The following is a 27,749-nucleotide window of genomic DNA, read 5'->3' as shown; positions in this document are numbered from 1 at the left end:
TTTCATATTTTGTTGTGATGTATTTTCCAAACAAATGAATGTTACTCGTAGATACACTATCACATAATGATGAGTTTCAGGAAGCAGAGTCTGCAAAGATTCTTGATAAGGTTGGTGCTTCCTGGTCTAGGGCCCTCTTCCTACTGAGTTTGGCTCACCTGCAGAAAAAGGTAGAAAGGATTCTCTTTTCTTAAATTGACCATTTTCCAAAAAATGTTCTGGGTTGAAGGTTTCTGGGGTGGCCCACTCCTTAGGATCCCTGTGCAAGGCAGTCAAATTGGTTGTCAACATGGTCCCCTGGAAACAAGAGAAAAGAACTAAGTTCAAAGAACTTTTAGCCAGAAAGGCCCTGGTTCACCCTCTTATTTTACAGAAAAAGCAATTGTGGACCAGATTGGGCAAAGAACCATCTGAGGTCACACAGTATTTTAGTAGCCAAGTCTATTGTAGAACTGAAGACTTCTTGATATACCTGATTATTTTCAACAGTGATGTTTTATAAGATTTTGACTCCCACATTTTTCTACCTCCTTCCCTTCCATCTCTTCGCCCATGACAGAGAATAATCTGTTATAGTTCATACATGTCTTATCATGTTAAACACAGTTTCATATTTGTCAAGTTGTGAATGAAGAATTAGGAAAAGGATGTGCATGTGGATAGTTTTTTCCATTAAAAGTCTTTTAGAATTGTCTTCGTTCACTGTAGTGCTAAGAAGAATTATGTCTATTATAGCTGATCATCATACAATGTTACTGTTAATTTGCACATTGTTCTCCTGGTTCTGTTCACTTCACTCAACACTAATGCACTGTTGGTGGAATTATGAATGGATATAACCATTCTTTTTGTTTTTTAGGTTTTTGTAAGGCAAATGGGGTTAAGTGGCTTGCCCAGCCACACAGCTAGGTAATTTTTAAGTGTCTGAGACTGGATTTGAACCCAGGTACTCCAGACTCCAGGGCCAGTGCTTTATCCACTGAGACACCTAGCTGCCCAAGGATATAACCATTCTTGAGAGCAATTTGGAACAATGCCAAAGGGCTATAAAATTTCTGTAGACCCTTTGATTCAGCAATACCTCTACTAGGTCTGTTTCCCAAAGATATCATAAGAAAAGGGGAAAAAACCACATGTACAAAAATATTGATAGCAGTTCTTTGTGTAGATACAATGAATTGGCAATTGAGGGGATGCCCATCAATAGAGAGGTGTTTCAACAAATGGTGGTATATGAATGTGATGGCGTATTATTGTTCTGTAAGAAATCAGGAACAACTACATGGCTGCAGCTCCTCTCAGCAGTTCAGAGATCTAGGACAACCCAGGGAGACCTATTATGAAAAGCACCTTTCACATCCAGAGGGGAAAATAAAATACAAAAAAAAAAAACAAAAAGAAAAAACAAAAACCCCCACAGAATCTGAGTGGTACTAAATCTGCATTTTAAAACTTCTCTTATGTTTTTCTTTCCTATCCTATGATTTTCTTTCTTTTCCCTTAATCCTAATTTCTCATACACAAAATGACTAATATATAAACATGTTAAACATAAAAGAATGTGTTCAACTTTTACCAGACTATTTGCCATTGAGGGGAGGGGGATGGGAAGGGAATGTGGTAGAAAAATGTTTAACTCATATATATAAGCCAGTGGATGAATGTGGATAAATTTTCATAACATGAAATTGGAAAATAAAGTAAAATATCAGGAAAAAAATCATGAATAGGCAGATTTCAATAAAAACCTGGAAAGACCTACATGAACTAGTGCTGAAGGAAGTCACCGAAACTGGGAGATCATTGCATTTCTTAATAGGATCATTATGTGATGCTTAACAGGCATCATCTGTGATAATCTTAGCTCTTCTCAGGAATACAGTGATCAAAAACAATTCTAAATTACTTTTTGATGGAAAATTTCATCCATATTCAGAGAAAGAATTATGAAACCTGAATGCAGAACAAAGTATACTATTTTTACTTTTGAAAATTTCTTATATGTTTTGTTTCTTTCTCATAGTTTTCTCTCCATTTTTCCTGATTCTTCTTTCACAATATGATTGATATTGAAATGTTTTCTTTGAGTACGTGTATAACTTTTATAAGATTATAGGGAAGGGGGAGAAGGAGAAAAATGTGGAAATCAAAAATCTCACAAAAATTGATGTTTGAAAACTATCTTTATATGCAATTGTATAAATGAAGTAAAATTTTAAAAAGATATATCTTTCATTTTTGTATAAAATATAGCTTGGAAATGCATAAAAAGCATAAAAATAATATTTAAAATAACACAGGGTAGCAAAAACTACCAATTATATGGGAATAAATATCTATCTATATCTACATTTAAAGACAAAATTTGTGTACCATAGATCAAAATCTTTGTTTTTCAGTCTATTATTTTTGGTTTCATCTTCTCCTACCCCATACTCCAGGGTAGATGGAAGTCATGTAACTCCTTCAAGTTCACAGCAGATAAACTATTTACCTTTGATACTTGGTATCCTGCCACTGTGGTATCAACAGCAGCTACCCTGGGCACGTTGAAAGGAACAATATCCCCCATTCTCTGAACTTCATGAACAGCTGCATAAGTGTAGGGCAAATTCTCCCTATCAGCCATGGTGGGTTGCCTGGATTGGCCAATCACTCTGTCAATCTCAGCTTGAATTTTACCTGGAAGGAAAAGGGAGAGACTTTTGTGACACAAATAATAACTCACATTTATAAATGCATTAAAGTATGCAAGACATTTTATAAGTGTTTTCTAATTTGATCCTTACAACAATCCCAGGAGGATGGTGATATTATTACCTCCATTTTATAGATGAAACTGAGGCAGATGAAAGTTAAATGATGGTTTCCAGCCAAGAGGGTGTAGAGAAGCCAGGTCCTATGCTAAGGTCTCCTGATCTTCCCTCATAAGGAATATGAAACAAACCTCTTTACAGAAATCTAATAGACACAACCAAGAAAGAAAAGTTAGGAGAACCTCCCTTAAGGTCTGTCTTTGGGGGATTTTGTTGGGAGGGGGCAGAGAGCAGAGAGCCCTTGGGGGCAGAGTGAGAACCAGACTAGCCTAAGATCAGCTGGAGGCCTTTGCTTTGGGACTGTGGTCTGAGAATCAACTGGAGAGTGGAGACATTAGCTATGGGACTGAAGGTCTGGGGCTTACCTGAAGGGCTGGAAGGTGAGTTATAGCCTCTATCACCCCCTAATAGCCAGGTGGAGTTGTTACACTCAGTGAGCAAAGCCTCTATTACCTCCTACAGGTTGACCCACTTAGAGTTATTAAACCCAGTGAGTAAAGCCTCTAGGAATCCCAATACCAACCCCTCCCCAACACAAGATCTTAGGAAAACAAAGAAAGGCCATCAGAAAGGGGGGGATCCATAGAAAAATTAGAAGGAAAAAAACCCTAACTCAGAGGTAACTAGAATTTCTGAGAATATGATTTGGTCTTCCGCACAGAAAGACTTCCTTGATGAAATCTGGAAGGAGTTTAAAATCAATTGGAAAATTTGGGAAAAGAAACCCAAGAAAAGCTTAACACCTTGCAACAAGAAACAAATCCTTGGAAAATGCAATTGGACAAATGCAAAAATGAAATAATTCTCTCAAAACCTCAATTGGTCAAACCTCAATTGGTCAAATGGCAAACTTTTGTAAAAATAGAATTGATCAATTGGAAAAAGAGTTGCAAAAAATAAATGAAGAAAATTCTTCTCTAAATAAAAGAATGGAATGTCAAAACCAATGACCATGAGACAATAAGCATCTGTTAAACAAAACCAAAAGATTGAAAATATAGAAGAAAATGTAACATATGTCATCAGCAAAAACCACTGAACTCAAGAACAGATCAAGAAGGGAGAACCTGAGAATTATAGGCCTTCCTGAAAACACTGAAGAGAAAAAAAGCCCAGACTTTATATTATAAGATTTACTGATGGAAAATTGCCCTGATATTATGGAATCAGAAGGAAAAATAGCTATTGAAGAAATGCATCAATCATCCCCTCCAGAAAGGAATCCAAAAATGAAAAAAAACCAAGGAATGTTGTGGCCAAATTCCAGGACTATCAGATAAAAGAAAAATCCAACAAGCAGCCAGAAAGAAGCAATTTAGATACCAAGGAGCCACAGTAAGGATTACACAAGACCTGGCTGCATCAACATTGAGGAATCAAGGGCCTGTGGGCCTGTAATACAAAATCTTGAAAAGCAAGGGAGCTGGGAATGCAGCCTAGAATTCATTATCTGGAAAACTGAGCCTTCTCTTCCAGGGTAAGAGATGGACAATTAATGAAGTCTGAAACTTCCAACTTTTCCTGATGAAAATACCAGAGCTTAATAGAAAATTTGGTCTTCAAACAGGAGACTCAAGAGACAAATGAAAAAAGTTAAAAATTGGGGGGGGGGTAAAAAAAAGAAAAAACCAGCTATCCAATAAGATGAAACTGGCTATATCTTACCAGGGAGAAAGACTTTAATAACTCTCTAGAATTGTAACTCCATTAGAGAGAATTTACTTATCCAGAAGTGATGGATACTCATGACCTTTCTGTAATTAGATAGAATGTTTTAAAAAGGGAGACAGTAAAGAGATGGGAGGATGGAGGAGACTGAATAGGGCAAATCTCATTACATTAAGAGGTACAAAGGACTTATTACAATAGAGGGGAAGAGGGGGGGAGGTGAGAACTGTCTGTATTTTATTCTTATCAGATTGCCTTAACATTAACATACATATACTCAGTTAAGTTAAGAAACTTATTTTACCTTTAAAGTGTTAAAAGGGGAAAAGGGGAGAGGGGAGGAAAGGGGAAACCAACAAAAGGGAGGAAAGGAAGAAAGGGCAAAGGGAAAGGGGAAAGTGGAAAAAAGGGAATGGGGGTTAGGTATAGGAGGGCAAACACCCTGAAGATGGTAGTATTCAGAAACAAAATACTGGAGAATATGGATAAAGTGAAAAATGGGGGAAGAATACAAACAGAGGGAAGAAAGCATGTAGGGTAATAAAGACTTAGTAATTATAACTTTTAATGTGAATGGGATGAACTCTCCCTTAAAATGTAAGCAAACAGTAAAGTGGCTTTAAAACTAGAATCCTACCCTACAATATGCTGTTTGCAAGAAAATGATTTGAAGCAGAGAGATACATATAGAGTAAAGGTAAAGGTTGGAGCAAAATATATTATGCTTCAGCTGAAGTGAAAAAAAGCAAGGGTAGCAATACTTGACTCAGAGAAAGCAGATGCAAAAATAGATAGCTTTAAAAGAGATAAAGAAGGAAACTATATCCTCCTCAAAGGTACCATAGACAATAAAGTAATTTCAATACTATATATGTATGCACCCAATGGGATAGCATTCAAATTCTTAGAGGAGAAGTTGAAAGAGTTACAGGAAGACATAGAGAGCAAAACTCAACCTCCTGCTCACAGATTTAGATAAATCTAAACATAAAATAGGCAAGAAGGATGTTAAGGATGTAAATAGATTGTTAGAAAATCTAGACATGATAGACTTATGGAGGAAATTGAATGGGGATCAAAAGGAATATACTTCTTTTCTGCAGTACATGGCACTTATACAAAGACATAAAAACCTAATGATCAATTGCAGAAAGGCAGAAATAGTGAATATATCCTTCTCAGGTCATAATGCAATCATATGCAATATTGAGCCAGGGAGATATAGACCCAGAACTAATATCCTCATTTTAAAGAATAAAGATCAAGCAACAAATTATAGAAAGAATTAATTATTTCATCCTAGATAATGATAATAATGAAAAAAAAAAACATGGCAAAAACTATGGGATATACTCAAGGCAGCTGTCAGGGGATATATTATATCTTTAAATGCTTATATGAATAAATTAGAGAAAGAGGAAATCAATGAACTAAATATGCAACTCAAAAAAATAGAAAAAAAGAACAAATTAAAATCCCCAAATAAATACCTAATTAGAAATTCTAAAAATTAAAGGAGAAATTAATAAAATCAAAAGCAAGAAAACTATTGAACTAATAAATAAAACCAAGTGTTGATTTTTTTTAGTTTTTTTTTTTTGCAAGGCAAACAGGGTTAAGTGGCTTGCCCAAGGCCACACAGCTAGGTAATTATTAAGTGTCTGAGATCTGATTTGAACCAAGTGCTGATTTTTATGAAAAAACCAAGTGTTGGTTTTTAATGAAAAGGCCAAGTGTTGGTTTTTATGAAAACAAACCAATAAAATTAATAAACCTCTAGTCAATTTGATTTAAAAAAGAAGAAAACCAAATTGATAGTATCATAAATGAAAAATATGAAATCACCACCAATGAGGAGGAAATTAAAGTAATATTTCATAATTCTTTTTCCCAACTCTATGCCAATAAATTTGCTAATCTAAGTGAAATGGATGCATATTTATAAAAATATAATTTCCTCAAGTTAAATGAAAAGGAAATTAAATACCTAAATAACCCTCTCAAAAAGAAATTGAATAATCTATATTTGAACTCTCTAAGGAAAAAATCTCCTGGGCCAGATGAATTCACAAGTGAATTTTATCAAATATTTGTGAATGGGGAAGCTAGGTGGCACAGTGGATAGAGCACCAGCCCTGGAATCAGGAGGACCTGAGTTCAAATCCCGGCTTAAACACTTAATAATTACCTAACTGTGTGGCCTTGGGCAAGCCACTTAACCCCATTTGCCTTGCAAAAAAGAACCCATTTAAGGAGCAATTTGTTCCAATTCTATATAAACTCGATGGAAAAATATATGAAGATGAAACTCTGCCTAACTCTTTCTATGACACCAATATGGTGCTGATACCTAAACCAGGAAGAGTTAAAACAGAGAAAGAAAATTATAGCCCTATCTCCTTGATGAATATAGATGCAAAAATCTTAAATAAAATCTTAGCAAAATGACTACAACAAATTATCAGTAGGATAATACATTAAGACCAAGTAGGATTTATCCCAGGAATGCAGGGTTGATTCAATATTAGGAAAACTGTTAGCATAATCAGTTATATCAACAACAAACCTATTAGAAATTATATGCTCATATCAATAGATGCTGAAAAAGCTTTTGACAAAATACAGCACCAATTCCTACTAAAAACACTAGAGTGTGTAGGAATAAATGGACTGTTCTTTAGAATAATTAGCAGTATCTATCTGAAACCATCAACAAGCATTATATGCAATGGGGAGAGGCTAGAGGCATTCCCAATAAGATCAGGGGTGAAACAAGGATGCCCATTATCACCACTACTATTCAATATTGTAATAGAAATTTCAGCTTCAGCAATAGCAGAAGAAAAAGAAATTGAAGGAATAAGAATTGGGAAGGAAGAGACAAAACTCTTATTCTTTGCAGATAACATGAACCTATGGAATCCCAATAAATCATCCAAAAAACTCCTGGAAACAATTGGCAATTTTAGCAAAGTTGCAGGATATAAAATAAACCCTCATAAATCCTCATCTTTTCTATATATGACTAACAATATACAGTAGGAAGAGCTAGAAAGAGGAATCCCATTCAAACTAACCTCAGAGAATGCAAAATACCTGGGAGTCTATTTGCCAAGGCAGACTCAGAAACTTTTTGATACAAGTATAAAACACTTCTCACACAAATTAAATCAGATTTAAATAACTGGGCAATTATCAACTGCTCGTGGATAGGTAGAGCTAATATAGTAAAAATGACAAATCTACCAAAACTATACTACCTGTTTAGTGCCCTACCAATCAAAATTCCAAAAAATTACTTTAATGAGTTAGAAAAAGTTATAATTAAATTCATATGGAGAAATAAAAAGTCAAGAATTTCCAGGGATTCAATGACAAAAAGTGCAAAAGAAGGGGACTTAGCCCTACCCATTCTAAAATTATATTATAAAGAATCAGTCATCAAAGCTTTCTGGTATTGGCTATGAAATACAGTGGTGGACCAGTGGAATAGACTAGGTGCAATCGCAGGAAATGATTATAGTGATCTGCTGTTTGATAAACCCAAAGAGACCAGCTATTGGGATAAAAACTCTCTCTTTGATAAAAACTGCTGGGAAAATTGGAAGTTAGCATGGAAGAAACTTAGATTAGACCAACACTTCACATCCTATACCAAGATAAGATCCAAATGGTTACAGGATTCAGACATAAAAAACAATACTATAAGCAAATTAGAAGATCAAGGACTAGTTTACCTGTCAGATCTATGGAAAGGGAAGCAGTTTATGACTAAGGAAGAGATGGAGAACATCATTAAAAACAAACTAGATGATTTTGATTACATTAATTTAAAGAGCTTTTGCACAGATAAAACCATTGTAACCAAGAACAAAAGAAATGTAGTAAACTGGTAAACAATCTTTACAACTAATGTTTCTGACAAAGGATTCATTTCTAAAATATACAGAGAACTGAGTCAAATTTAAAAAAAAAATTAAAAAAGCCATTCCCCAATTGACAAATGGCCAAAGGATATGCAAAGGCAATTTACAGATGAGGAGATCAAAGCAATCCATAGTCATATGAAAAATTGCTCTACATCATTATTTATTAGAGAAATGCAAATTAAAGCTTCTTTGTGGTGCCACCTCACACCTCTCAGATTGGCCAATATGACCAGAAAGGACAATGATCAATGTTGGAAGGTTGTGGGAAATCTGGGATACAAATACATTTTAAAATGTTATTTTTTTGTAACCACCTATATTTTCAATCAAAAATGACTATAGTATACCAAAATAATAATTATTAAATGTAAAATAGCAGCTCCTATTTGTAACACTTTAAGACTGACAAATTACTTTATGTTTAATCAAGTTCTTTGTTCCTCAGAACATCCCCTTTTAAGTAAAGTCTATTATTATACCCATTTTATAGATGAGGGCACAGATTCTAAGAGAAGTTATGGGATTTGCTTAAGGTCACATGTTTAATAAGTGTCTGAAACAGGATGTAATTTTATATCTTCATGAATTCATATTCTATATGCTCCACTACCCTTGCTGGTAACTATCATATAAGGGGAGCTGAAAACAATTTAATATTATGAAGAGATCTGCATATTGTGAAAAATGGTGGAAAAAACTGCTCTATTCCAGTGAAAATTAAAAGGAGATGATGTATGAAAGAGCTTAATAAAATTTCCAGTTCTTTATAAATGAAAACTCTTTAGGGCAGAAGTCTTTAAGCTGCAATTAGTATACCTTGGATCTCTGGATAAAGGACCATATACAGCAGGGCCCATCTCAGAGTAGTTGAAGTTGTTTCTGTTCCAGCAAAGAAGAGGTCCAGTGTGCAAAAGACTATATTCTTTTCATTAAAACTAGAATGAATATCATCCTGAAATTAAAAAGAAAAGGATCAATTGGTTAATCCAAAAAAGAAATATGACTCTTTCAAGCATGAGGAGCTATACCCTCATTGTGGTTTTGGGAATGTCAAGATCTAAGATCCTGGGCTTCACTTTAATCCCCAAGGATTAAATAACTGTTCCAAAGAATGAGGGCTCTTATTTATTTTTTTGAAATATTATTTTTCTAATTACATATAAAGACAATTCTGAATATTATATTTTATATGAAATTTTGTGTTTCAATTTCCTTCCTTCCCTTTTGCTCTTCCACCCTTACTATTATGGTAAGCATTCATGTAAAACATATTTACATAATAGTCATATTGTGATAGCAACAGAACAAAAAGACAGGAAATATAAAATAAAGTGAAAATAGTACAGATTGATCTGCATTCAGATTTCATCAGCTCTTTCTCTGACTGTGAATAAATAATGTTTTCCATTATGTGTCTTTTGAACATAACTTGAATTATTACATTACTGAGAAGAACTAAGTTGATCATAGTTGATCATTGCAGAGTGGTGCTGATACTGTGTAAAATATTCTCCTACTTTTGCTCAATTCATTTTGTATAAGTGCATGTAAGTTCAGGTTTTTCAAAATTCACCTCTTCATCATATTTTTATATAGCACAATAGCATTCCGTTACATTCATATATTAAAACTTGCTTAGTCATTTCTCAAGTGAGAGGCATCCTCTTAATTTCTAATTTTTTGCCACTTCAAAAAGAACTGCTGTAAATATTTTTGTACATGAACCTTTTATTTTCATTTTGGAACCTTATACCAGTGCATAGGTTGATGGCCTTTGTACAAAGTTCCAAATTGCTCGCCAGAATGGTTATATCAGTTCCCAACTCTACCAATCATTTTCTCACATCTACTCCAGCATTCTCCATTTGTCTTTTCATATTATCTCATATGGATAATGTGTTACCACAGAGTTGTTTTAAATCACATTTCTCTAATCAGTAGTGATTTGGAGCATTTTTATATGACAAAAGATTGCTTTCAAGTCTTCATCTGTTTTGTTCAGATTCTTTGACCTTTCATCAATTGGAAAATGACTTCTGTTTATGTTAATTTTTCTCAGTTCTCTGAATGATGAAGCTTTTATATGGCCATGCTGGTTATTAAAAATGTTTTCAAATTTTCTGCATTCCTTCTAATATTGCTTGCATTGATTTTGTTTGTGCAAAACAAGTTTAATTGAATATAGTCAAAGACATCCATTTGGCTTACTATTTTTTGTTTGGTCATAAATTATTTCCTTCTTTATAGATCTGAAATGAAAACTATTACTTTTTCTCCTAATTGGCTTATTGTGTGATCCCCTTTTTTCCCCACATCTTGGTATACTGAATAAGAAGTTGTGCTTTGTTCTGCCAAACTCTTTTCCAGTTTTCCAAGAGTTTTTGTCAAAGTGAGGTCTTATCCCAGAAACTGGGGTTTTGGGGTTTATCAAACACTATGTTACTATGATCATTTACAACTGTGTCTTGTGTACCTATGCAACTCCACTGATTAACCACTCTTTCTTAGCAATACCAGATAGTTTTGATGTTTGATGCTTTATATATATTCTGAGATCTGGTATAGCTAGACCATCTTCCTTTGCTTTTTCCCCTCCACTTGACTCCATTGATATTCTTGACCTTTTGTTTTTCCAGGTTAACTAATTGTAATTTATTTTTAGCTATAAAAGTATTTCTGAAAGTTTGTTTGGTATGACACTGAATAAGTAAATCAATTTGGGCAGATTTGTCATTTTTATTCTATTGACTTGGTTTACATAAGATTATTTGGTTAGATCTGATTCCACTTGTGTAAAAAAGGTTTTTGTAATATTTGTTCATAGAAACCATGGGTTTATCTTGGCATTCTTTATTGTCTACAATTATTTTAAATGGTATGTCTGTTCTAGTTTTCTAGCTGGGTTGTAATATATAGAAATGCTGATCATTTAAGGGTGGTTATTGTTTATCCCACAACATTACTAAAATTGTGGATTATTTCAAGAAATTTTCAATTGATTATCCAGGATTTTTTAAGTAGACCATTATATCATTTGCAAATTATGAAAGTTTTGTTTCTTCATGCCCACTTTAGATCAGTCATATTCGTTTTCTTCTCTTATTTCTAAAATTAGCATTTCCAGTACAATATTGTATATAAATGCACTTTTTTTGTTTAACTCTGATCATATTGGGAAGTCTTCAAGCTTATCTCCCTTATAGATAATTCTTGTTGATGATTTTAGATAAATATTACTCATCATTTTAAGGAAAACTTCATTTATTCCTATGCTTTTAATGTTTTAACAGGAATGATTTTTGGAATTTTTTTTGCATCCATTTTTTTGATTATATGATTTCTTTTGACTTTGTTATTGATATGTTCAATTATGTTTATGGTTTTCTGGATATTAACCTGGTTCTACCTTCCTGGCGTAAATCCTATATGATCATAGTTTATAAACTGCAAGATATTGCTGTAATCTTACTAGTATGTTATCTAAAATTTTTGTATCATATATTCAATGGGGAAATTTGATCTATAGTTTCATTGCTGTGTTTTGGCTCTTCCTATTTTAAGTATCACCATCATATTTTTTTTCATAAAAACTATTTATTAGGACTCCTCATCTATTTCCCCAAATAATTTATGTGATAATGTAATCAATTGTTCTTTAATTATTATTTTGTATACTTCTCAATTCATCTGAGTTTTTTCCTGGGTTTTTATTTTCTTAGGGAGCTCATTGATTTTTCAATTTATTGTTTTACAATGGGGTACTTAAGAATTTCTATTTCATCTTTTTTCCCCTCAGGGAATTAGATTTTTGTAATTTCATCAAGATTGTCAAATATTTTTGGCATACAACTAGGTAAAACAACTCAGAATAATTTTTTTCCTTTATCTTCTGTGGTAAATTTTTCATACTTTCATTTTTTAAATTTTTTTATTTTTTCCAATTATATGCAAAGATAGGTTTCAATATTAATTTTTACAAGATTTGAGTTCCATATTTTTCTACTTCCTTCCATAACTTCCTCCATCCCTATGACAAAGTAATCTGATATGTTATACATATTTCCAAATTATTCATGTTGTGAAAGAATCAGAAAAAACCCTACCTTTTTATTTTTGATAAAAGAAATTGGCTTACCTTATTTCTTTTTTAAACCAAATTAATGTTTTATTTATGTTATTTTTTATTTTTCACAAAACTAGCTCCTAACTTTATTTTTTATTTTCTTGTTTATCATTTTATTAACATCTAATTTGAGATATTAATTTGGTGTTTTTGGTGATTTTAAATTTGGCCTTTGTCTAGCTTTTTTAGTTGCAAGCCCAATTCATTGAAGTTTTTCTTTCTCTATTTTATTGATATAATCAATTAAAGGTGTAGATTTTCCCCTAAGTTGCATCCCAGAAATTCTGTTGTGTTTTATTACTATAATTTTCTTTATTGAAATTACTATTTTTATGATTTTTTCCTTTGATCGACTCTTTCCATAGGATGAGATTATTTAGTTTCCAAATAATTTTAGAGGCAACTTTCTGGGACCTTTCATTACATTTAACTTTAGTTGCATCATGTTCTGAAAACCATGCATTTAATATTTCTACCTTTCTGCATTTGCTTCTGAGGTTTTTAATACCCTACTACATAAGTCATTTTTTTGTGTAGATATCATGTACCATTGAGAAAAATTCATCTTCTTTTCTATTACTATCCTGTTTTCTCCAGACATCTATCATGTCTAACTTTTCTAAAATTATATTTACCACTTATAACTTCTTTTTTGATTAGATATTTCTAGTTCTACCATGGTTTTACTGTCTATTTCATTCTATAACTCATTTGGCTTCTCTTTTAAAATTTGGATGTTTTGTAATTTGTTACTATTATTTTTAACATTGATATTACTTCATTACCTATTATAACTTTTAGTAAGATGTAGTTTCCTTCCTTATCTTTTCTAATTTGACTTATTTTTGACTATGCTTTGTCTGAGATCATAATTATTATATTTGCTTTTTTATTTCAACTAAACTATATATTCTGTTTTAGCCTTTTACATTTATTTTACCTGTGTGTGTGTGTGCTTCAGATGTGTGTCTTGTAAATAACTTATTATAGGATTCTGCTTTTTTAAATCATTTTTCTATCTACTTCTGTTTTATGGAATAGTTCATCCTATTCAGAATTGTGATCACTGAATATTTCCTTCCATCTTGTTTTCCCCTATTTATATTGTATTTTTATCTCTCTCTCTCACCCTGTTTTTGCTCATCAGAATTTTTCTTCTGTACACCACCTTTCTTAATCTGACACCTTTCTATCCTCATCCCTTATACTTGTCCCATTCCCCTATAGGGTAAAATAGGTTTCTATACTTAATGAGTGTATATTTTATTCCTTCTTTGAGCCAAAACAGATGAGAATAAGGTTCAAACAATGCTTATCCTTTCCCTTCTTTCCCTCCATTGCAATCAGCCTTTTGTATGTTTTCACATGATCTAATTATCCCATCTGCCTTCCTCTTCCCTCTTCTCTTACTGCAATTCTCTTTTTTATCCCTTAGGTTTTTTTTTTAATATTATTCCATTAAAATCATCATATATGACACTCACTCTTTATTCCTTCTACCTATTTTAACAGAGATACAGTTCTCAAGAGTTACAAATACCATCATCATTTAAAGGGATGTAAGCAATTTAACATTGTTGAATAGCCTCTTTTTTTACCCTCTTTTTGATTACCTTTGAATACCTTTCTTCAATCTTTCATTTGAAAATAAAATTTTCTGTTTTTTTCTTGTCTTTTTATCAGGAATGATTGAAAATTTCTGATTTCATTGAATGATCATCTTTTCTTCTGAAGGAATATGTTCAGTTTTGCTGCATAATAGATTCTTGATTGTAATCCAAGCTCTTTTGCCTTAAAGAATATTATATTCCAAGTCCTATGACACCTTAATGTAGAAGCTATTAAATCTTGTGTTATACTGACTGTGGCTCTGTGATAATTGAATTATTTTTTCTAACTGCTCGCAACATTTTTTCCTTGACTTGAGAGTTATGAAATTTGTCTATAATATTCCTAGCAGTATTCATTATTGGATCTCTTTTAGAAAGTGATTGATGGATTTTTTCAATTTCTATTTTAGAATAACACAGTAGTTTTATTTGATAATTTCTTGAAAAATGACATCAAGCTTCTTTTTTTTTTGGTCAAGTTTCCTGTAGTCTAATACTAAAATGATCTCTCTAGAATCTGTTTTCCAGGTCAGTTGTTTTGTACAAGATCATTCACATTTTCATTTTTTCATTCTTTTGGTTTTGTTTTACTGTTTCGTGGTTTCTCAGATTGTCATCAGCTTCCCTTTGTTCATTCTATATTTCAAGGAATTATTTTATTTTTAAAAAATTTATTTACTTATTTTCTTCCATAGGTACACATCTACTTTTAAGTGACAAAATTTCCTCACATCCTCCCTTCCCAGCCCCCTCCCATCAGTGGCAAACAGTCCAGTTAGCATGGGATATACATATTTTGAAAAACATGTTTACAGATTCTTCAATTTTTAGTGTGAGGAATTAGGATTAAGGGAAAGAGATACCTAAGAGATCATTTTTATACAGTATTCGTCAGATTCTGAAGGGTTGGTCTTTTTTGGCGTGTGTGTGTGTGTGTGTGTGTGTGTGTGTGTGTTTTGTTTTGTTTTTCTTCCTCTGAAAGGGGATAATATAATTTATAGCCAACCTAGTATGGCTGTCCTGGCTCTCTGAACTACTGAGAAGAGCTGCTTCCATCAAGGTTGTTCATCTCATGATGTTGTTGTTGATGTGTACACTGTTCTCTTGGTTCTGCTCCCTTCATTTAGATCCTATAACTCATTCCACGCTTCTCTAGAGTTCAGCCATTTATGGTTTCTTATAGAACAGTATTATTCCATAGTATTCAGGTACCATAACTTATTTAGCCATTCTCCAGTTAATGGGTTACCTTCAATTTCCAATTGTTTGCCACTACAAAAAGAGCTGCTATAAATATTTTGGAACAGGTGGGATTTCTTCCTTTTTTTTTATAATGTCTTCTGGATATAGATCTATAATTGGAATTGCTGGGTCAAAGGGTATGAACAGTTCTATTGCTCTTTGGGCATAGTTCTATATTGCTTTCCAGGGAATTATTTCCTTCAATGAACTTTTGTATTTCCTTTCCCATTCCATTAATTCTGCTTTTTTAAAAGCATTCTTTAAATCATTGACATTTTGTACTGTTTTTTCCATTTAGTCTGGTTTTTAAGATGTTATTTTCTTCAGTATTTTTATGTCTTCTTAACAAAGCTACTGACTTGGTTTTCTTTTCTTTTTTGTTTGAAAGGCAGTGGGGTTAAGTGACTTACCCAAGGTCACATGGCCATGTAATTTTTAAATGTCTGAGTCCTGATTTGATCTCAGACCCCTCCTGACTCCAGGGCCATTGCTCTATCCACTGCACAACGTAGCTGCCCCTGCTGACTTGGTTTTCATGATTTTCTTGTATCACATTCATTTCTCTTCCGAATTTTTCCTCTACTTCCCTTACTTGATTTTTCAGAATTCTTTTTAAGCTCTTCCATGACCTGATATCAATTCATATTTTCCATGGAGGCTTTGGATGTAGAAGTTTTGGCTTTGTAATCTTCTTCTGTGTGTTTATTTTAACTCTCCTTATCACCATAGTAACTGTCCATGATCAGATTTGTTTTCTTCTTTTTGTTTATAGGCTATGCTTTCAGGGTGAAGGGTGCACTGTCCTAAGTTTTTGGGGTTTTTTTTGCAGCTGTTTTCAGAGATACTTTTAGTAATCTACAAGTTTTCAATTCTTCCAAGGTCTTTTTTAAAGGAGGTTTTTACTATTCTCCTGTCCTATGCTCTGGTCTGTAGGTGACCATAAACACTCCTTTCTGCCTTGTAACTGAGAAGAGTGTCCCCTAGTTCCTTATAACATCAAGGTCTGCTACTTTTCTCTTCTTCCTGGGACTGTGACCCCCAGAGTTTGACCCAGATCAGAATATAGGCAAAATAAGAAAGTCCTGTCTCAGTGAGAGCAAAGAGACTCTTGTAATCTTTCTAAGCTCTTACAATCTGTAGACTGAGAACTCTGGAAGCAGCTGCCTCTGCTGATTCAGTGACTCTCAAGGGCTGCTCCAGGTCCACTGGGGTCAGTTCTGTGATGCTGAGGTCTACATTGGACTGTATTTCATTCTCACAGTGGTGCAGCAGAATTTTCGTGCTGACATTCCAATTTGTTTGTGGCGATCTCTGGGTAGAGAAATTTGGAAACCACCACTGCCACTCATTGTTGGAGCCTGTAGAGTCTCAGTTCCTGGACTCTCTCAATCTTCCTCAGATGAGCATTGGAGGGGCAGGAGACAAGGATTACAAAGGAGACAAATACTCCATCAAGATCTCCAATTGCTCCAAATGCTCTGTTTATTCACCAAAACAACAGTGCCTAAATACTTTTCCAGTCTCTAGTCCACTATCACTCCTGTGGAACTTAGGAGAACAAAGCTTTGATGTTCAAAGACACCGGGTGAAGATAATACCCAATGTTCCCATACACAAAGATTCCAGACAGGAGGCAGTTTAGTCTGGCTTGCATGTACTGCATGGTGCTCATAGCTCATCCTGGTACAGCAAAGCCTTCTTGTGGATCTTCCAATTTATTTTGGGATAGAAAAATGTTTCACTTAGTATTTTTTTTGTGAGTTTTGCTCTCCAATATTTATTTGGATTCATCATTTAAATGTATTTGGACTGGTTTAAGGGAGGACTTGGGCAAAGCCCTGTCTTTATCATCTTGGCTCTGCCGCTGATTTTTTTAATAAAAAGGAAACTAATCATATTAAACTGTTTTATCATTTCTCAGATATTTTCCCCATACTCCTGTGAAGTAAATACCAATAATATTTACCCATATTTCAAATGAAGATACTGAGATGTAAAAATTGTCTTGTTCCTAGGTAAACTTGACTGATGAATTAAAGATTTGGAATTAAAATAGAGATCCAGTCTTCACTAACTTTACAAGACATAATCACAAAAACTTCAAGTTGTAAAGGAACTACAGTGGTGTCAAACCCAAATAGAAATGGGACCACTAAAACATGTTTGAACAACACTGGGGTTTCTATATTAACTTATTTTACGAAATATTTCTAAATTACATTTTAATCTGATTCTGCAATACTTTGGAATGTCATGGCTACAATACTTCCCTCATGCCCAAATTCCAAAAGTGATTATCTTTTGATTGCATTTATCAGGTTGATAATTTAACTTATTTTGATAGTGGTGTGACATTTATAAATAATATACACACTCTAATTCTTGATTAAATATGAGATATTTATAAAATCTTAAAGTTATAGAAGAGAAAAGTGAGTTGTAGGCATATGAATTCATAGTGGTCAAATGCCAGGGTCAGGATTAAGTTTTATGTTTCCTTCCAGTTCTAAATAAAAATTGCGACCTCTTCACTAGCAAACTGCTTTACTTACTCTCTTTACCTGTCAGGGTTGTCATTGAGGAAAGGCATTCCCCTTATGAGGAAAATGTAAAATTTAGAAGATTTTCAAACACTTATCTCCTCAATTCTGCATTTTGTAGGTGATTTTAAACAATGTCCATTTTTGTGTGTCTCCATTACCTTGGACAGCTCCTTCAGGTAGGCATCAATGAAGTCCGAGGTCTCCTCTGGGTTCAGGTTTTCCTTGTGCTGTTTGATCACATGTTCAACAAAAGACTCCAACTTCTTCCATTCACTAAATAACTTCTGGTGAGATCCTGGAAGGAATTTCATTATTCCAGGAAAGATATTGAAGAGCTAAATAATATAAAAGAGGAGAGGGGTAGGAAGGATTACTGTCAGTCCCTGTTAGGCTGCCCCATCTCTTCACTGTCTCATCCTAAGTTAGGTCAGGGTTCTTGTTCAATTATTGTGCCATGGAATTTATCCTAATTCTTTGTCTAACCACTTATGAAATCCACCATCCCTGTAGTCACAGTCTCTCCTCCCATATTGTTGCTTTCCTCCCACCCAGGCTGGTATCTAACCAGCTCTTGTCTCATTCACCAGCTTCATGACCATATTCAGATACACTTTAATAACTCTTTGAAGATGTCACCAAGGAAGGAAGGAAGAGATACAATCTAGGGAAATTGCTAAAACTAGAATCCATATTTACTTGTCAGTCTCAGAAAATTCCCTTCTCTTGAATTTCCATTTTGTTCCTCTTAGGGAAATGAGAATTAATGTTATTCACATTCCACCCCACCCATTTTCTACCATTTTCAGATTCCTGAGGAGTGCAGTGAAATTGTGAGGGTTCACTCCTTTGTGAGGTTCACTCACTGAACATCTAAATGCATGCCAGACTAAGACTCAGGTAGAATTGAGCTTAAATTCTGCCTCAGACACTTATTGGCTATCAGGCAAATGACTCCTCGTAGGCTCAGTTTGCTTATCTGTAAAAGGGAGATACTAGCAACTATCTCAAAGGGTCATTTTGAGGATCTAAAGAAAGCAGTCAATTAAGAACCATTTATTTAGCATTTATGATGTGCAGGCATTGTACTAATCACTGGGCATTCAAAGGAAGGGAAGAAATTCCAGACCCTGTTCTCAAGGAGCTCACATTGTAATATGAAAGAGTTGGGAGCATCCAAGCTGTATGCAGTGTGGGGGAAATGTAATCTCAGAGGGGGTGTCACCAGAAGCTGGAGGGACTGGGAAAGATAATTTGCAGAAGCTGATTCTTGAAGGAAGTTAATCAGTGCAAAGTCACTGAGGTGGGAACTAATATGTATAAAAGGGTAGCTGGGTGCTGCAGGGGATGGAAAACTGGTCTTAGAGTCAGGAGGAGGAAATTTCAAATCTAGCCTCTATCACTTGACACTATTTGTGTGACCTTGGGCAAGTCACTTAACCCTGATTGCCTAATATCTAGGGCCATTTGCAGTCGTCCTGATTCATATCTGGCCACTGGACTCAGATGGCTCTGGAGGAGAAAGTGAGGCTGCATAGCACTCCCTCATTCAAAGTCAAGTCATGTGCTTAGCGTGGCATCACTTCTTGATGTCATGGTCATCTTTAAGATTGAAGGACAGGGGTAGCTGGATTAGTGGATAGAGCACCAGCCCTGAAGTCAGGAGTACCTGAGTTCATATCTAGCCTCAGGCACTAAATAATTATTACCTATCTGTGTGGCTTTGGGCAAGCCACTTAACCCCATTGCCTTGCAAAAAAAAAACCCTAAAAAAAACGATTGAAGGACAAACATCATAATCAAAATATGTAAGACTGCTTACAAATCTTTAGTGTAAGCATCTAAATGATCCATGACTCTATGATTGTGACTTTCTTCTTTTTCTGTCACTCCCTTTCTGTTTCTCTCTCTATCTATGTCTCTTTTTTCTTTCTCTGAACTTCCCTTCCTCCATTCCTCCCTCCTTCCATTCCTACTTCTTCCTCCCCTCCTCTCCCCTCCCCTCCCCTCCCCTCCCCTTGTGCATGAAGCAGCTTGTGCATGAAGTCTTTCCTGGACCTCCTGTGCTCTAATTCCAATGCTACCAAAACTTATCACTGTCATTATCTATCTGAATAGCCCCTCCTTTGAGAGCATGTTGTCTATTATTCAACAGACTGGAAACCACCCCAATTCAAGGGTAGTTTCATTGTTGTCACTGTATTCACATCTTCTAGTATATATGTCAGAATTCAGAAGGTGATTAAGTTATGCTTGTAAATTGGTCATCTTGGTAAAAATCTAAGAAAAACCTTAAAACCGTATAGAAGTTTGTTTCCTATTATTTTGAGATCTTGGTATTCTGGAAAAGCATAACCCTAGTAAAATAGAATTTGTGTGAATTTAATAATTCTTGTAACTCTTTATAAAAATTTTGTTTCTTTTCTTTTCCCTTTTCAGATTCTTTATGGCTTGCAGGGGCGGGGAATGTTAGGTCCCAGGAAATCATTTGGTTTGGCAGGACTTGAAATTCAATGAATCTAGGAACATTTTAGGGGTGAATTAATTCAATGTTTCACCAAATATAGCTAGCTAATTTTTATTTGATAATTTTGTAAATATTCAAACTACCCTTGGCAGAAAAAAGTGGTTCTCCATCCTTGCCTTAAAGGAACTCATGCATAAGCTGACTCAGTCCTTTCAGCCTCCTATAGTCATGTTTGTTTCTTTTCTGGTGGAGGAACTATAGGGCCCAGTTGAGGGGATGCTCTATTACCTGGCACTCCCACCCGGCTTCAATCATTGTGACGTTATCCAAAGTCTTCAGCAGCTCCCGAAACTGAGAATCATAGTATTCAAAGCGATGCCCAAAAGTGATGGAGCAGATAATATTGGAAACAGCATTGTTGATCTGAAAATGGGGGTCAAAGGGCTTCCCTATTGACCAGAAGAAAAAGGGAACAGGATCATTTTCATTTCATGTTTTTCCTTACCTCTCTCCACACCCATCAGTACACATTTGCTTTGTTATTATTGTCTAAAACCGTTACTGCTTAAAAAGAAAGATGAAAGCTCCATGACCCCTTTTTAATGTTTCAATCAAGACTGATCATCTAATTGGAATATTTTGATTCAACACAGGTTCCTTATGTGGTCTATGTGGAATTTACTTTATCTGTCTTTACTTCCACTTGTTCTTGAAAAAAAAAGAGGGAGTTGGACTAGATGACTTCTGACAGCCCTTCTAATCTCTATCTGTAGTTTTAGATCTGAAAGCTGATGAAGAGGAGGAGAAAGGGGAAGTAGATGGGGACAAGAGGAGGAAGAGAAGGAAAAAGAACCATTAAAAAGATGACAAAAGAGAAGAGTAAGTATCTACAATGACAACATTGTGAAAAGAAAGATACCTTGGAGAGACTTAAGAACATAGGTCAATGCAATACCAACCATGATTCTAGAGGATTCCCACTACCTACCTCTTGACAGACAAGTGATGGTCTTTGGTTGCATAATAAAATATATGTTTCTGGGCATAGTAAAGGTAAGAATTTATCTTGCTTAACTATGTATATTTGCTGCTAGAGTTTGTTTTGTCCAGTGGAGGGAGTTAGAAGAAGTAGAGAAAATAAATGATTAATAGAAATCAATCAAAACTTTAGAGGAAAGTGATGTTACACATGTATTTATATATTGTAAAGAGTTTAAAACAGAGACCAAGGAAGAAGAGAAAGGAAGAATGTGATGAATAAGAGGGAAGTTATGAGAAAAGGAAAATGATGATTCAATTAATAGAAAGGTAGATGATTTGGAAGAAAAACGAGTTAAAGTTGGGCAGCAGGAGAGAATAGAGGTAGGTGTTTGTGTCTGTCTTTCTGTGTGTGTGTGTGTGTTGTGTGTGTGTGTGTGTGTGTGTGTGTGTGGCCAAGGAGTTCTTGGAGTGTCCAACTAGGGCAGGACTCCATGTGTGATATTTCAGTAATTGAGGCAAACACAATCTATGTGTTTATAGCAGAAAATGATTATAATGACTTTCAAGAGGATAAACCATCAAGCTTTCCTTTCTTTGCTTACAGACTCATTTCTTTCTAGAGAACAATGATGTGTCTTTGAAAACATTTCCTAAGTTTGGGGGGACATTTATTTAGTCTTGATTCTCAGCATGATTTCTTTTCTATGCTTGGACCACCCTCAGTTACAGAACCTCTTTTAAGATCTTTTAGCAAAAAAAAAAAGACAATCAGAAGCTATTGAAAATATCCCTGCCTGACCAATATGTACCTTTTTCTTCCCTGATAGCTTCAATGAGATACCTGGCCTCCTCCCGGATCCGATCTTCCAGGGTCTTCTTTCCCAAACCAAAGTTCTTGAGGGTCATTAAGGCAAATCGCCTTTGGTGTTTCCATTCTTGTCCATTGGACATGACTAAGCCTAAATGATAATAATTAATAATTATTGTTATTATTATTATTTATAAACAATGTACAACAGTATTTTGAAAGTAGCTGAAATTTTACTGGAATGATTATTCTCTCTAGCAGTAATGGTATTCAATTAAGCAAAAGAATTAAAAAGATCTACTATGTGCTGAACTCTGTAATGGGTATACAAACAGTAAGGGTTAGACAGTTCCTATGTCCAAGGAACTTATACACTAACTGGGGAAACAGCTTTTAATGTTTGACTTGAAAATACCTGGAAGTTTTAAAGACAAAGCAGGGGGACACATTGTGGCTCAGAAGTTATGAGGATCTTTAAGTAAACTATGGTCCTTGACGTCTATAAGTATGAGATCCTAATTTCCTCAGTCAGAGATGACTGATTGTTAGATGAGTTTCTGCTTTGGGGAAGACAATTATGAATAGTGGAAGTAGAGCAAGTCCTAATCTGGATGGTCAGATTTAAGATCATTTAGTCAAAAAAAAAAACCAATGAACATCAAATATGTATTTGCCAAAAATATTATTTTATGGAGAACTCACACAAGGCAAGTAGGGGCAAGGAAGCCAGAAGAAGCAATCCGAGGACATGCTCAACAACTTTAGGACTCTTCCTGACAATGTCATGATCCTGGACCATAGCAACTTGGTCTATTGGTGTCAGATGTTCCACAATCAGGTTCATTGTCTTCTCTTAAGACTATCTATCAGGGGCCACCAGGTGGCATAGTGGATAAAGCACTGACACTGGAGTCAGGAGTACCTGGGTTCAAATCCGGTCTCAGACATTTAATACTTACCTAGCTGTGTGGCCTTGGGCAAGCCACTTAACCCTGTTTGCCTTACAAAAAAAAAAAAAAAACTAAAAAAAAGACTATCTATCTTGCTGACAGTAAACTGTTAATCAACACCATTTCTCTCCATCTAAGAATTGGAGGGCAGAAGTAGAAGAGGGACCCTGAGATGTTCCTTTCCCAGGAAGAATTTTTTCTATGAAGAGGTTGGAAACCAAGGTACAGAGATTTTGGGAGATGATTAAGGATGGAATTGTTTAGGGACATGTTGCATTGTAATGACAAACTTTTTATTTATAATGACTGAGGTCCCACAGAAAGTAATGAAGCTTCTAATTGGCAAAGAAAAAATAAGGGAAGACAAGAAGCATTTTTCAAACACCCAATGTGTGCTAATTACCAGGTTAGCATTTCACTAATATTCTCTCATTTGATCCTCACAACAACCCTAGGAGGCAGGTGCAGCTACTATCTCTCTTTTACCATTGAAGAAACAGATTAAGTGACCTGCCCAAGATCACACAGGTAGTGACTGAAGTTAAATTTGAACTGAGCTCTTCCTGACCCATCTCTCTCTTCACTATACCACTACCTGCCTCCTTCCTCTTGATAGGGCCTCCCAGGCAGGGGGAGGCCTTAACAATGTGTAAATAGTGATTTGGGGAAACTACAAGATAAATTCAGGCCCTGGGACAAGTTGCATGCAAAAGGGCAATAACCTCCTGACCAACTTAGTGAAGATAGTCCTGACCCATGATTAAGTTTAGATAATGTGCTGTGAGTGTGATCATTTCTACTGTTATTGATGTTTCTGGTGGCACTCCTGCTTATTGTTGCCACTTTTCATCAGAAATTTCCCTGTAGACTAATGCTGATATTCCCACTGTGGTCTATGGACCACACAGGTCCAGTGAAATGTTACATTGCAATTACAAGCCCTGTGAGCATATGCATGTGTGTACATTATATCCTGTTTTTTTTTCTATTCTAGTTGAACCCCTTCCAGATTTCTTATCAAGTCATGGCTGTTCAGCAACGACCTTATGGCCATTGAAGTGCTGAAGAGTCATGTAAAAATGTTTAGGGTTTTGCCACCATGGGCTGGGATGTGATAAAAGCAATCCCTATTAAAGTCCATTCCGGGGAGTTAAAACTAATTTTTCCCCTTTAACAATAACAATGAAACTTCCCTAAAAGTCTTGACTGTTCCAAGAGAATAGGGCTCACACCTTTGATGGAACTGATGGCCATCATGCTCCTGTATGAGTCATCACCCTTTCCTGACTAGGTGTGTCTCTGTACTGAGATGAAAGGAACTTCATCCAATGGGACCAATGCTTTATCTTTGCTGGATATCCTCCCCATGTTATTGTTAGGGAAACTTCCTTTTGTAAATGATTGCCCAATTTATGAGTGAATGTTTTATTTTGTTCTAATTCCAAACATCAACCATTAGACAAATCTCCTGATGTCTAGATTTAAAGAAAAATATTTAAAATATTTTTTAAAAAATGAATTGAATTGGGGGCAACTGGGTGGCACAGTGGATAGAGCACGGGCCCTAGAGTCAGGAGGAACTGATTTCAAATTCGGCCCCAGACACTTAATAATTGCCTAGAAGTGTGACCTTGGGCAAATCCCTTATCCCCATTGCCTTGCAACTGTCCCCCAAATGAAATGAATTGATATGTTTTTCTTATTATTTATATGTCCCTTGTATTCTTTTCTCTCCTACATCCTAGGAAGTCATTACATATAAAAGGGAATGTTTCCCAATCTCTTTTAATATGAATTATATCTCACTACTCTTTTATGAGTTTCCTATCTCAAACATGTACCTCTCTTAGTCAATGTAAGTCTTGCTCTGGTAGTGATATGTAAGTAGGATCTTAGGATCATATATTCAAAACTTGAAAAAATACTTTGAGGTGATCTAATATGAATGCCCTGTTTTACCTGGAGGAAACTGAGGCCTAGAGAAGGTTGATAGGTTGGCTATTGCCCTTTCTTCTTGAAGAGGACAGTTGTAGCTGACCAGACCAATAGGAGTTTTTAGTGATCCAACACACAGGCCAGGCCATATATAGGCCATGTGAATATTTGGGAGTCTCTACATTTTTGTTCCCTCCCTTTCTTTTGAGCTATTTTAAATCCCCTCTGCTCATAGAACACAGTACCTTTACTGCTGAGGACATGCTATGCTGGGTGGTTCTGTCTCAGTGTCTTTCATGATCCACAATCAATTCTTAAATTCTTAAGGGGGTTGTTGAGCATGTCCTTGTATTCTTCTTTTGGCTTCCTTGCCAGATATTCAAACAATGTCGCCAGTCCATCAGAATTATGCTTTCTGTGTAGAGTTTGATCATCCAAAATGACACAGGTAGAATTTGGCAAAGCCAAGATTGAAACAAAATCCCTAAGATTGCATAGTCCATGACTTTTCTATTACATCTGTCTCCTAGAGGTATTCTTTGTATTCTAAGACTGACTTCTTATATGCATGGGCCTTGAAGACCATACTCATAGACCTTGAAGGACACCATAGTCCTATTTCACCAATGTATTATGTAAGTTCAAATAACAGAGAGCAAAAGATTGTAAGAGTGAAAAGATGATAAAAAATGATGGTGGTGTCCTTGATTTAAAAACAAACAAACAAACAAATAGAAACAAAGAGATGAGTCTGGGCCAAGAAGAATCATTTATACTCAGAGTGGTTGAAGATCTAATATTATACAATCTGAATCATCCAAGTAATCTGCTGTAAATAATAAATTATTTCGAAGTTAAAAAGAGAGAAGAGGAGCTAGTAGAAAGTCAGCAAAATTGTGTTGATGTCATGGAAGAGAGATTAATTTTTTTTTCCCGTGTGTTTGGTCCCAGAAGACAAAACTAGGAGCAAATAGTGAAAGATATAAGGAGGAGAACTGAAAATGGAGGGAAGGACAGATTTCTGATCAGTTAGAATTGCCCCAAAGTGTTTCTTTGAGAGGTGTGGGGGCTCCCCATTCTTAGAGATTTTGAAGTAGAATCTAGATGACCATATGTGGGGAATTCTGAGAGGTTATTCCAATTTTGGTCCTGAAAGTTTTAGGAAGTTGCTGAGGTTCTTTATGTCTGAGATCCCATAATGCTCTCAAATTTCAAAGTATTCATCCTGAGCCCTTTCACTTAGTCTTTCAGAAAGCCTTTATAAGGGATAGAAGATGAGGAAAACTCTGCATTAAGCAATAATAGAAATATAGACAGTGTAAATAAAAGAAATCCAATAAAATTAATGAAAAGAACATTTATCAAATGAAAAAAGAGATAACAATTCTTTGGAAAAAAATAGCTCCTTGAAACCTACAACCTAACAAGGGTAATCAAATGATACTATAAGAGACAAACAAATAATAAAACTAGAAAAAGTGCAATCAATTTAAAACATCTCATTAGAGAATAAACCTGATCAGGAGAACAGATTAAGGAGAGAGATTCTAAGAATTGTTAAAAAAAATGTGGATACAATATTACAAGAAATTATTAAGGAAAATTGTTCTGATCAACACATGAAAGAGATTCCCAACAAGAAAACATAAGAATGTCATGGTCAAGTTTCAAAATCCCAGTTTACAAAGAAAACATTGTAATCAAAAAAGAAATTAATGCTCTGGGAAAATAACCAGAATTTCATAAGACCTAGTAGCTCCTACATTAAATAACTTCTGTTTTGGAACATTCAATTTCAGGGATCAAAAGAGCTGGGATTGTAGCCAGGAGTGACTTGTCCAGCAAAGCTGAGTATAATTCTGGGTGGAAAAAAAATGGATATTTGATTTACTCAAAGACTTTCAAGTCAGAAGGTATTTTAAACAAAAATATCAGAATTCAATGGAAAGTCTGATATAAAATATACAAAATAAGTATAAGAAACTCTTTAAAGATTATAGGATTCTGATTCAGGTCAAACTATTTACTTAAGATGCAGGAATATAGTAGTTGTAGTAATTACTTGTTTTATAATTGTTAATAGTATTATTTTTTTTTTAGTTTTTGCAAGACAATGGGGTTAAATGGCTTGCCCAAGGCCACACAACTAGGTAATTATTAAGTGTCTGAGACCAGATTTGAACCCAGGTACTCCTGACTCCAAGGCCAGTGCTCTATCCACTGCAACACCTAGACACCCCTTAGTAATAGTATTCTTAAAACTGTTATTAATGAGGTAGTTTGAAAGAAAAGTTGGGGTGGAATTATGTATGATTAGGTTTTATTCAAAAAAGATAAAATTGGATTGGCAAAAGGTAAAATAAGGAAGGACCTCAAAAATGGACAATGAAAGAAAGAACTAATAAAGAGGAAGTGGGTGATAGTGAAGGCCTGCCATTATTGGAAACATTCTCCTCTGGGTTGAAGAGGAAACAATGTGTATATTTGACATGGTTTAGAAGTCTTATGAAGAGGTGAGAATCTGGAAAAAGTGGAGATTAAGATCAGAACAATTGGGTTAATAGATAAAGTAGGGACTTCTAGAGGATTCCTAAAATAAGGAGCAATTGGGTAAGGGGAGAAGATAAGGTTACAGAAGATAAGGAAAGGTTAAAAAGAAAGGTTGAGAAAGAAAATAGTA

General features: G+C 34.9%; 1 protein-coding gene across 1 annotated transcript in view; it reads right to left on the bottom strand.

Annotated features, from left to right (window-relative positions):
• The window catches only part of LOC141512398 (cytochrome P450 2J2-like), a 38,007-nt gene that overhangs the window by 3,003 nt on the left and 7,255 nt on the right, over nt 1-27,749 (bottom strand). Inside the window, exons 3-8 of the mRNA XM_074221301.1 lie at nt 22,186-22,335; nt 20,684-20,844; nt 18,090-18,266; nt 9,230-9,365; nt 2,495-2,682; nt 159-297 (exon numbers count right to left, since the gene is read on the bottom strand). Coding sequence (XP_074077402.1) covers nt 159-297; nt 2,495-2,682; nt 9,230-9,365; nt 18,090-18,266; nt 20,684-20,844; nt 22,186-22,335 — 951 coding nt within the window. The remainder of the gene's footprint in view (nt 1-158; nt 298-2,494; nt 2,683-9,229; nt 9,366-18,089; nt 18,267-20,683; nt 20,845-22,185; nt 22,336-27,749) is intronic.

Source organism: Macrotis lagotis, chromosome 2 (genome assembly GCF_037893015.1).
Source record: "Macrotis lagotis isolate mMagLag1 chromosome 2, bilby.v1.9.chrom.fasta, whole genome shotgun sequence".
Lineage (NCBI taxonomy): Eukaryota > Metazoa > Chordata > Mammalia > Peramelemorphia > Peramelidae > Macrotis > Macrotis lagotis.
The sequence above is the reverse complement of the archived record's forward strand: the minus strand, read 5'-3'. Positions and strand labels throughout refer to the sequence as shown.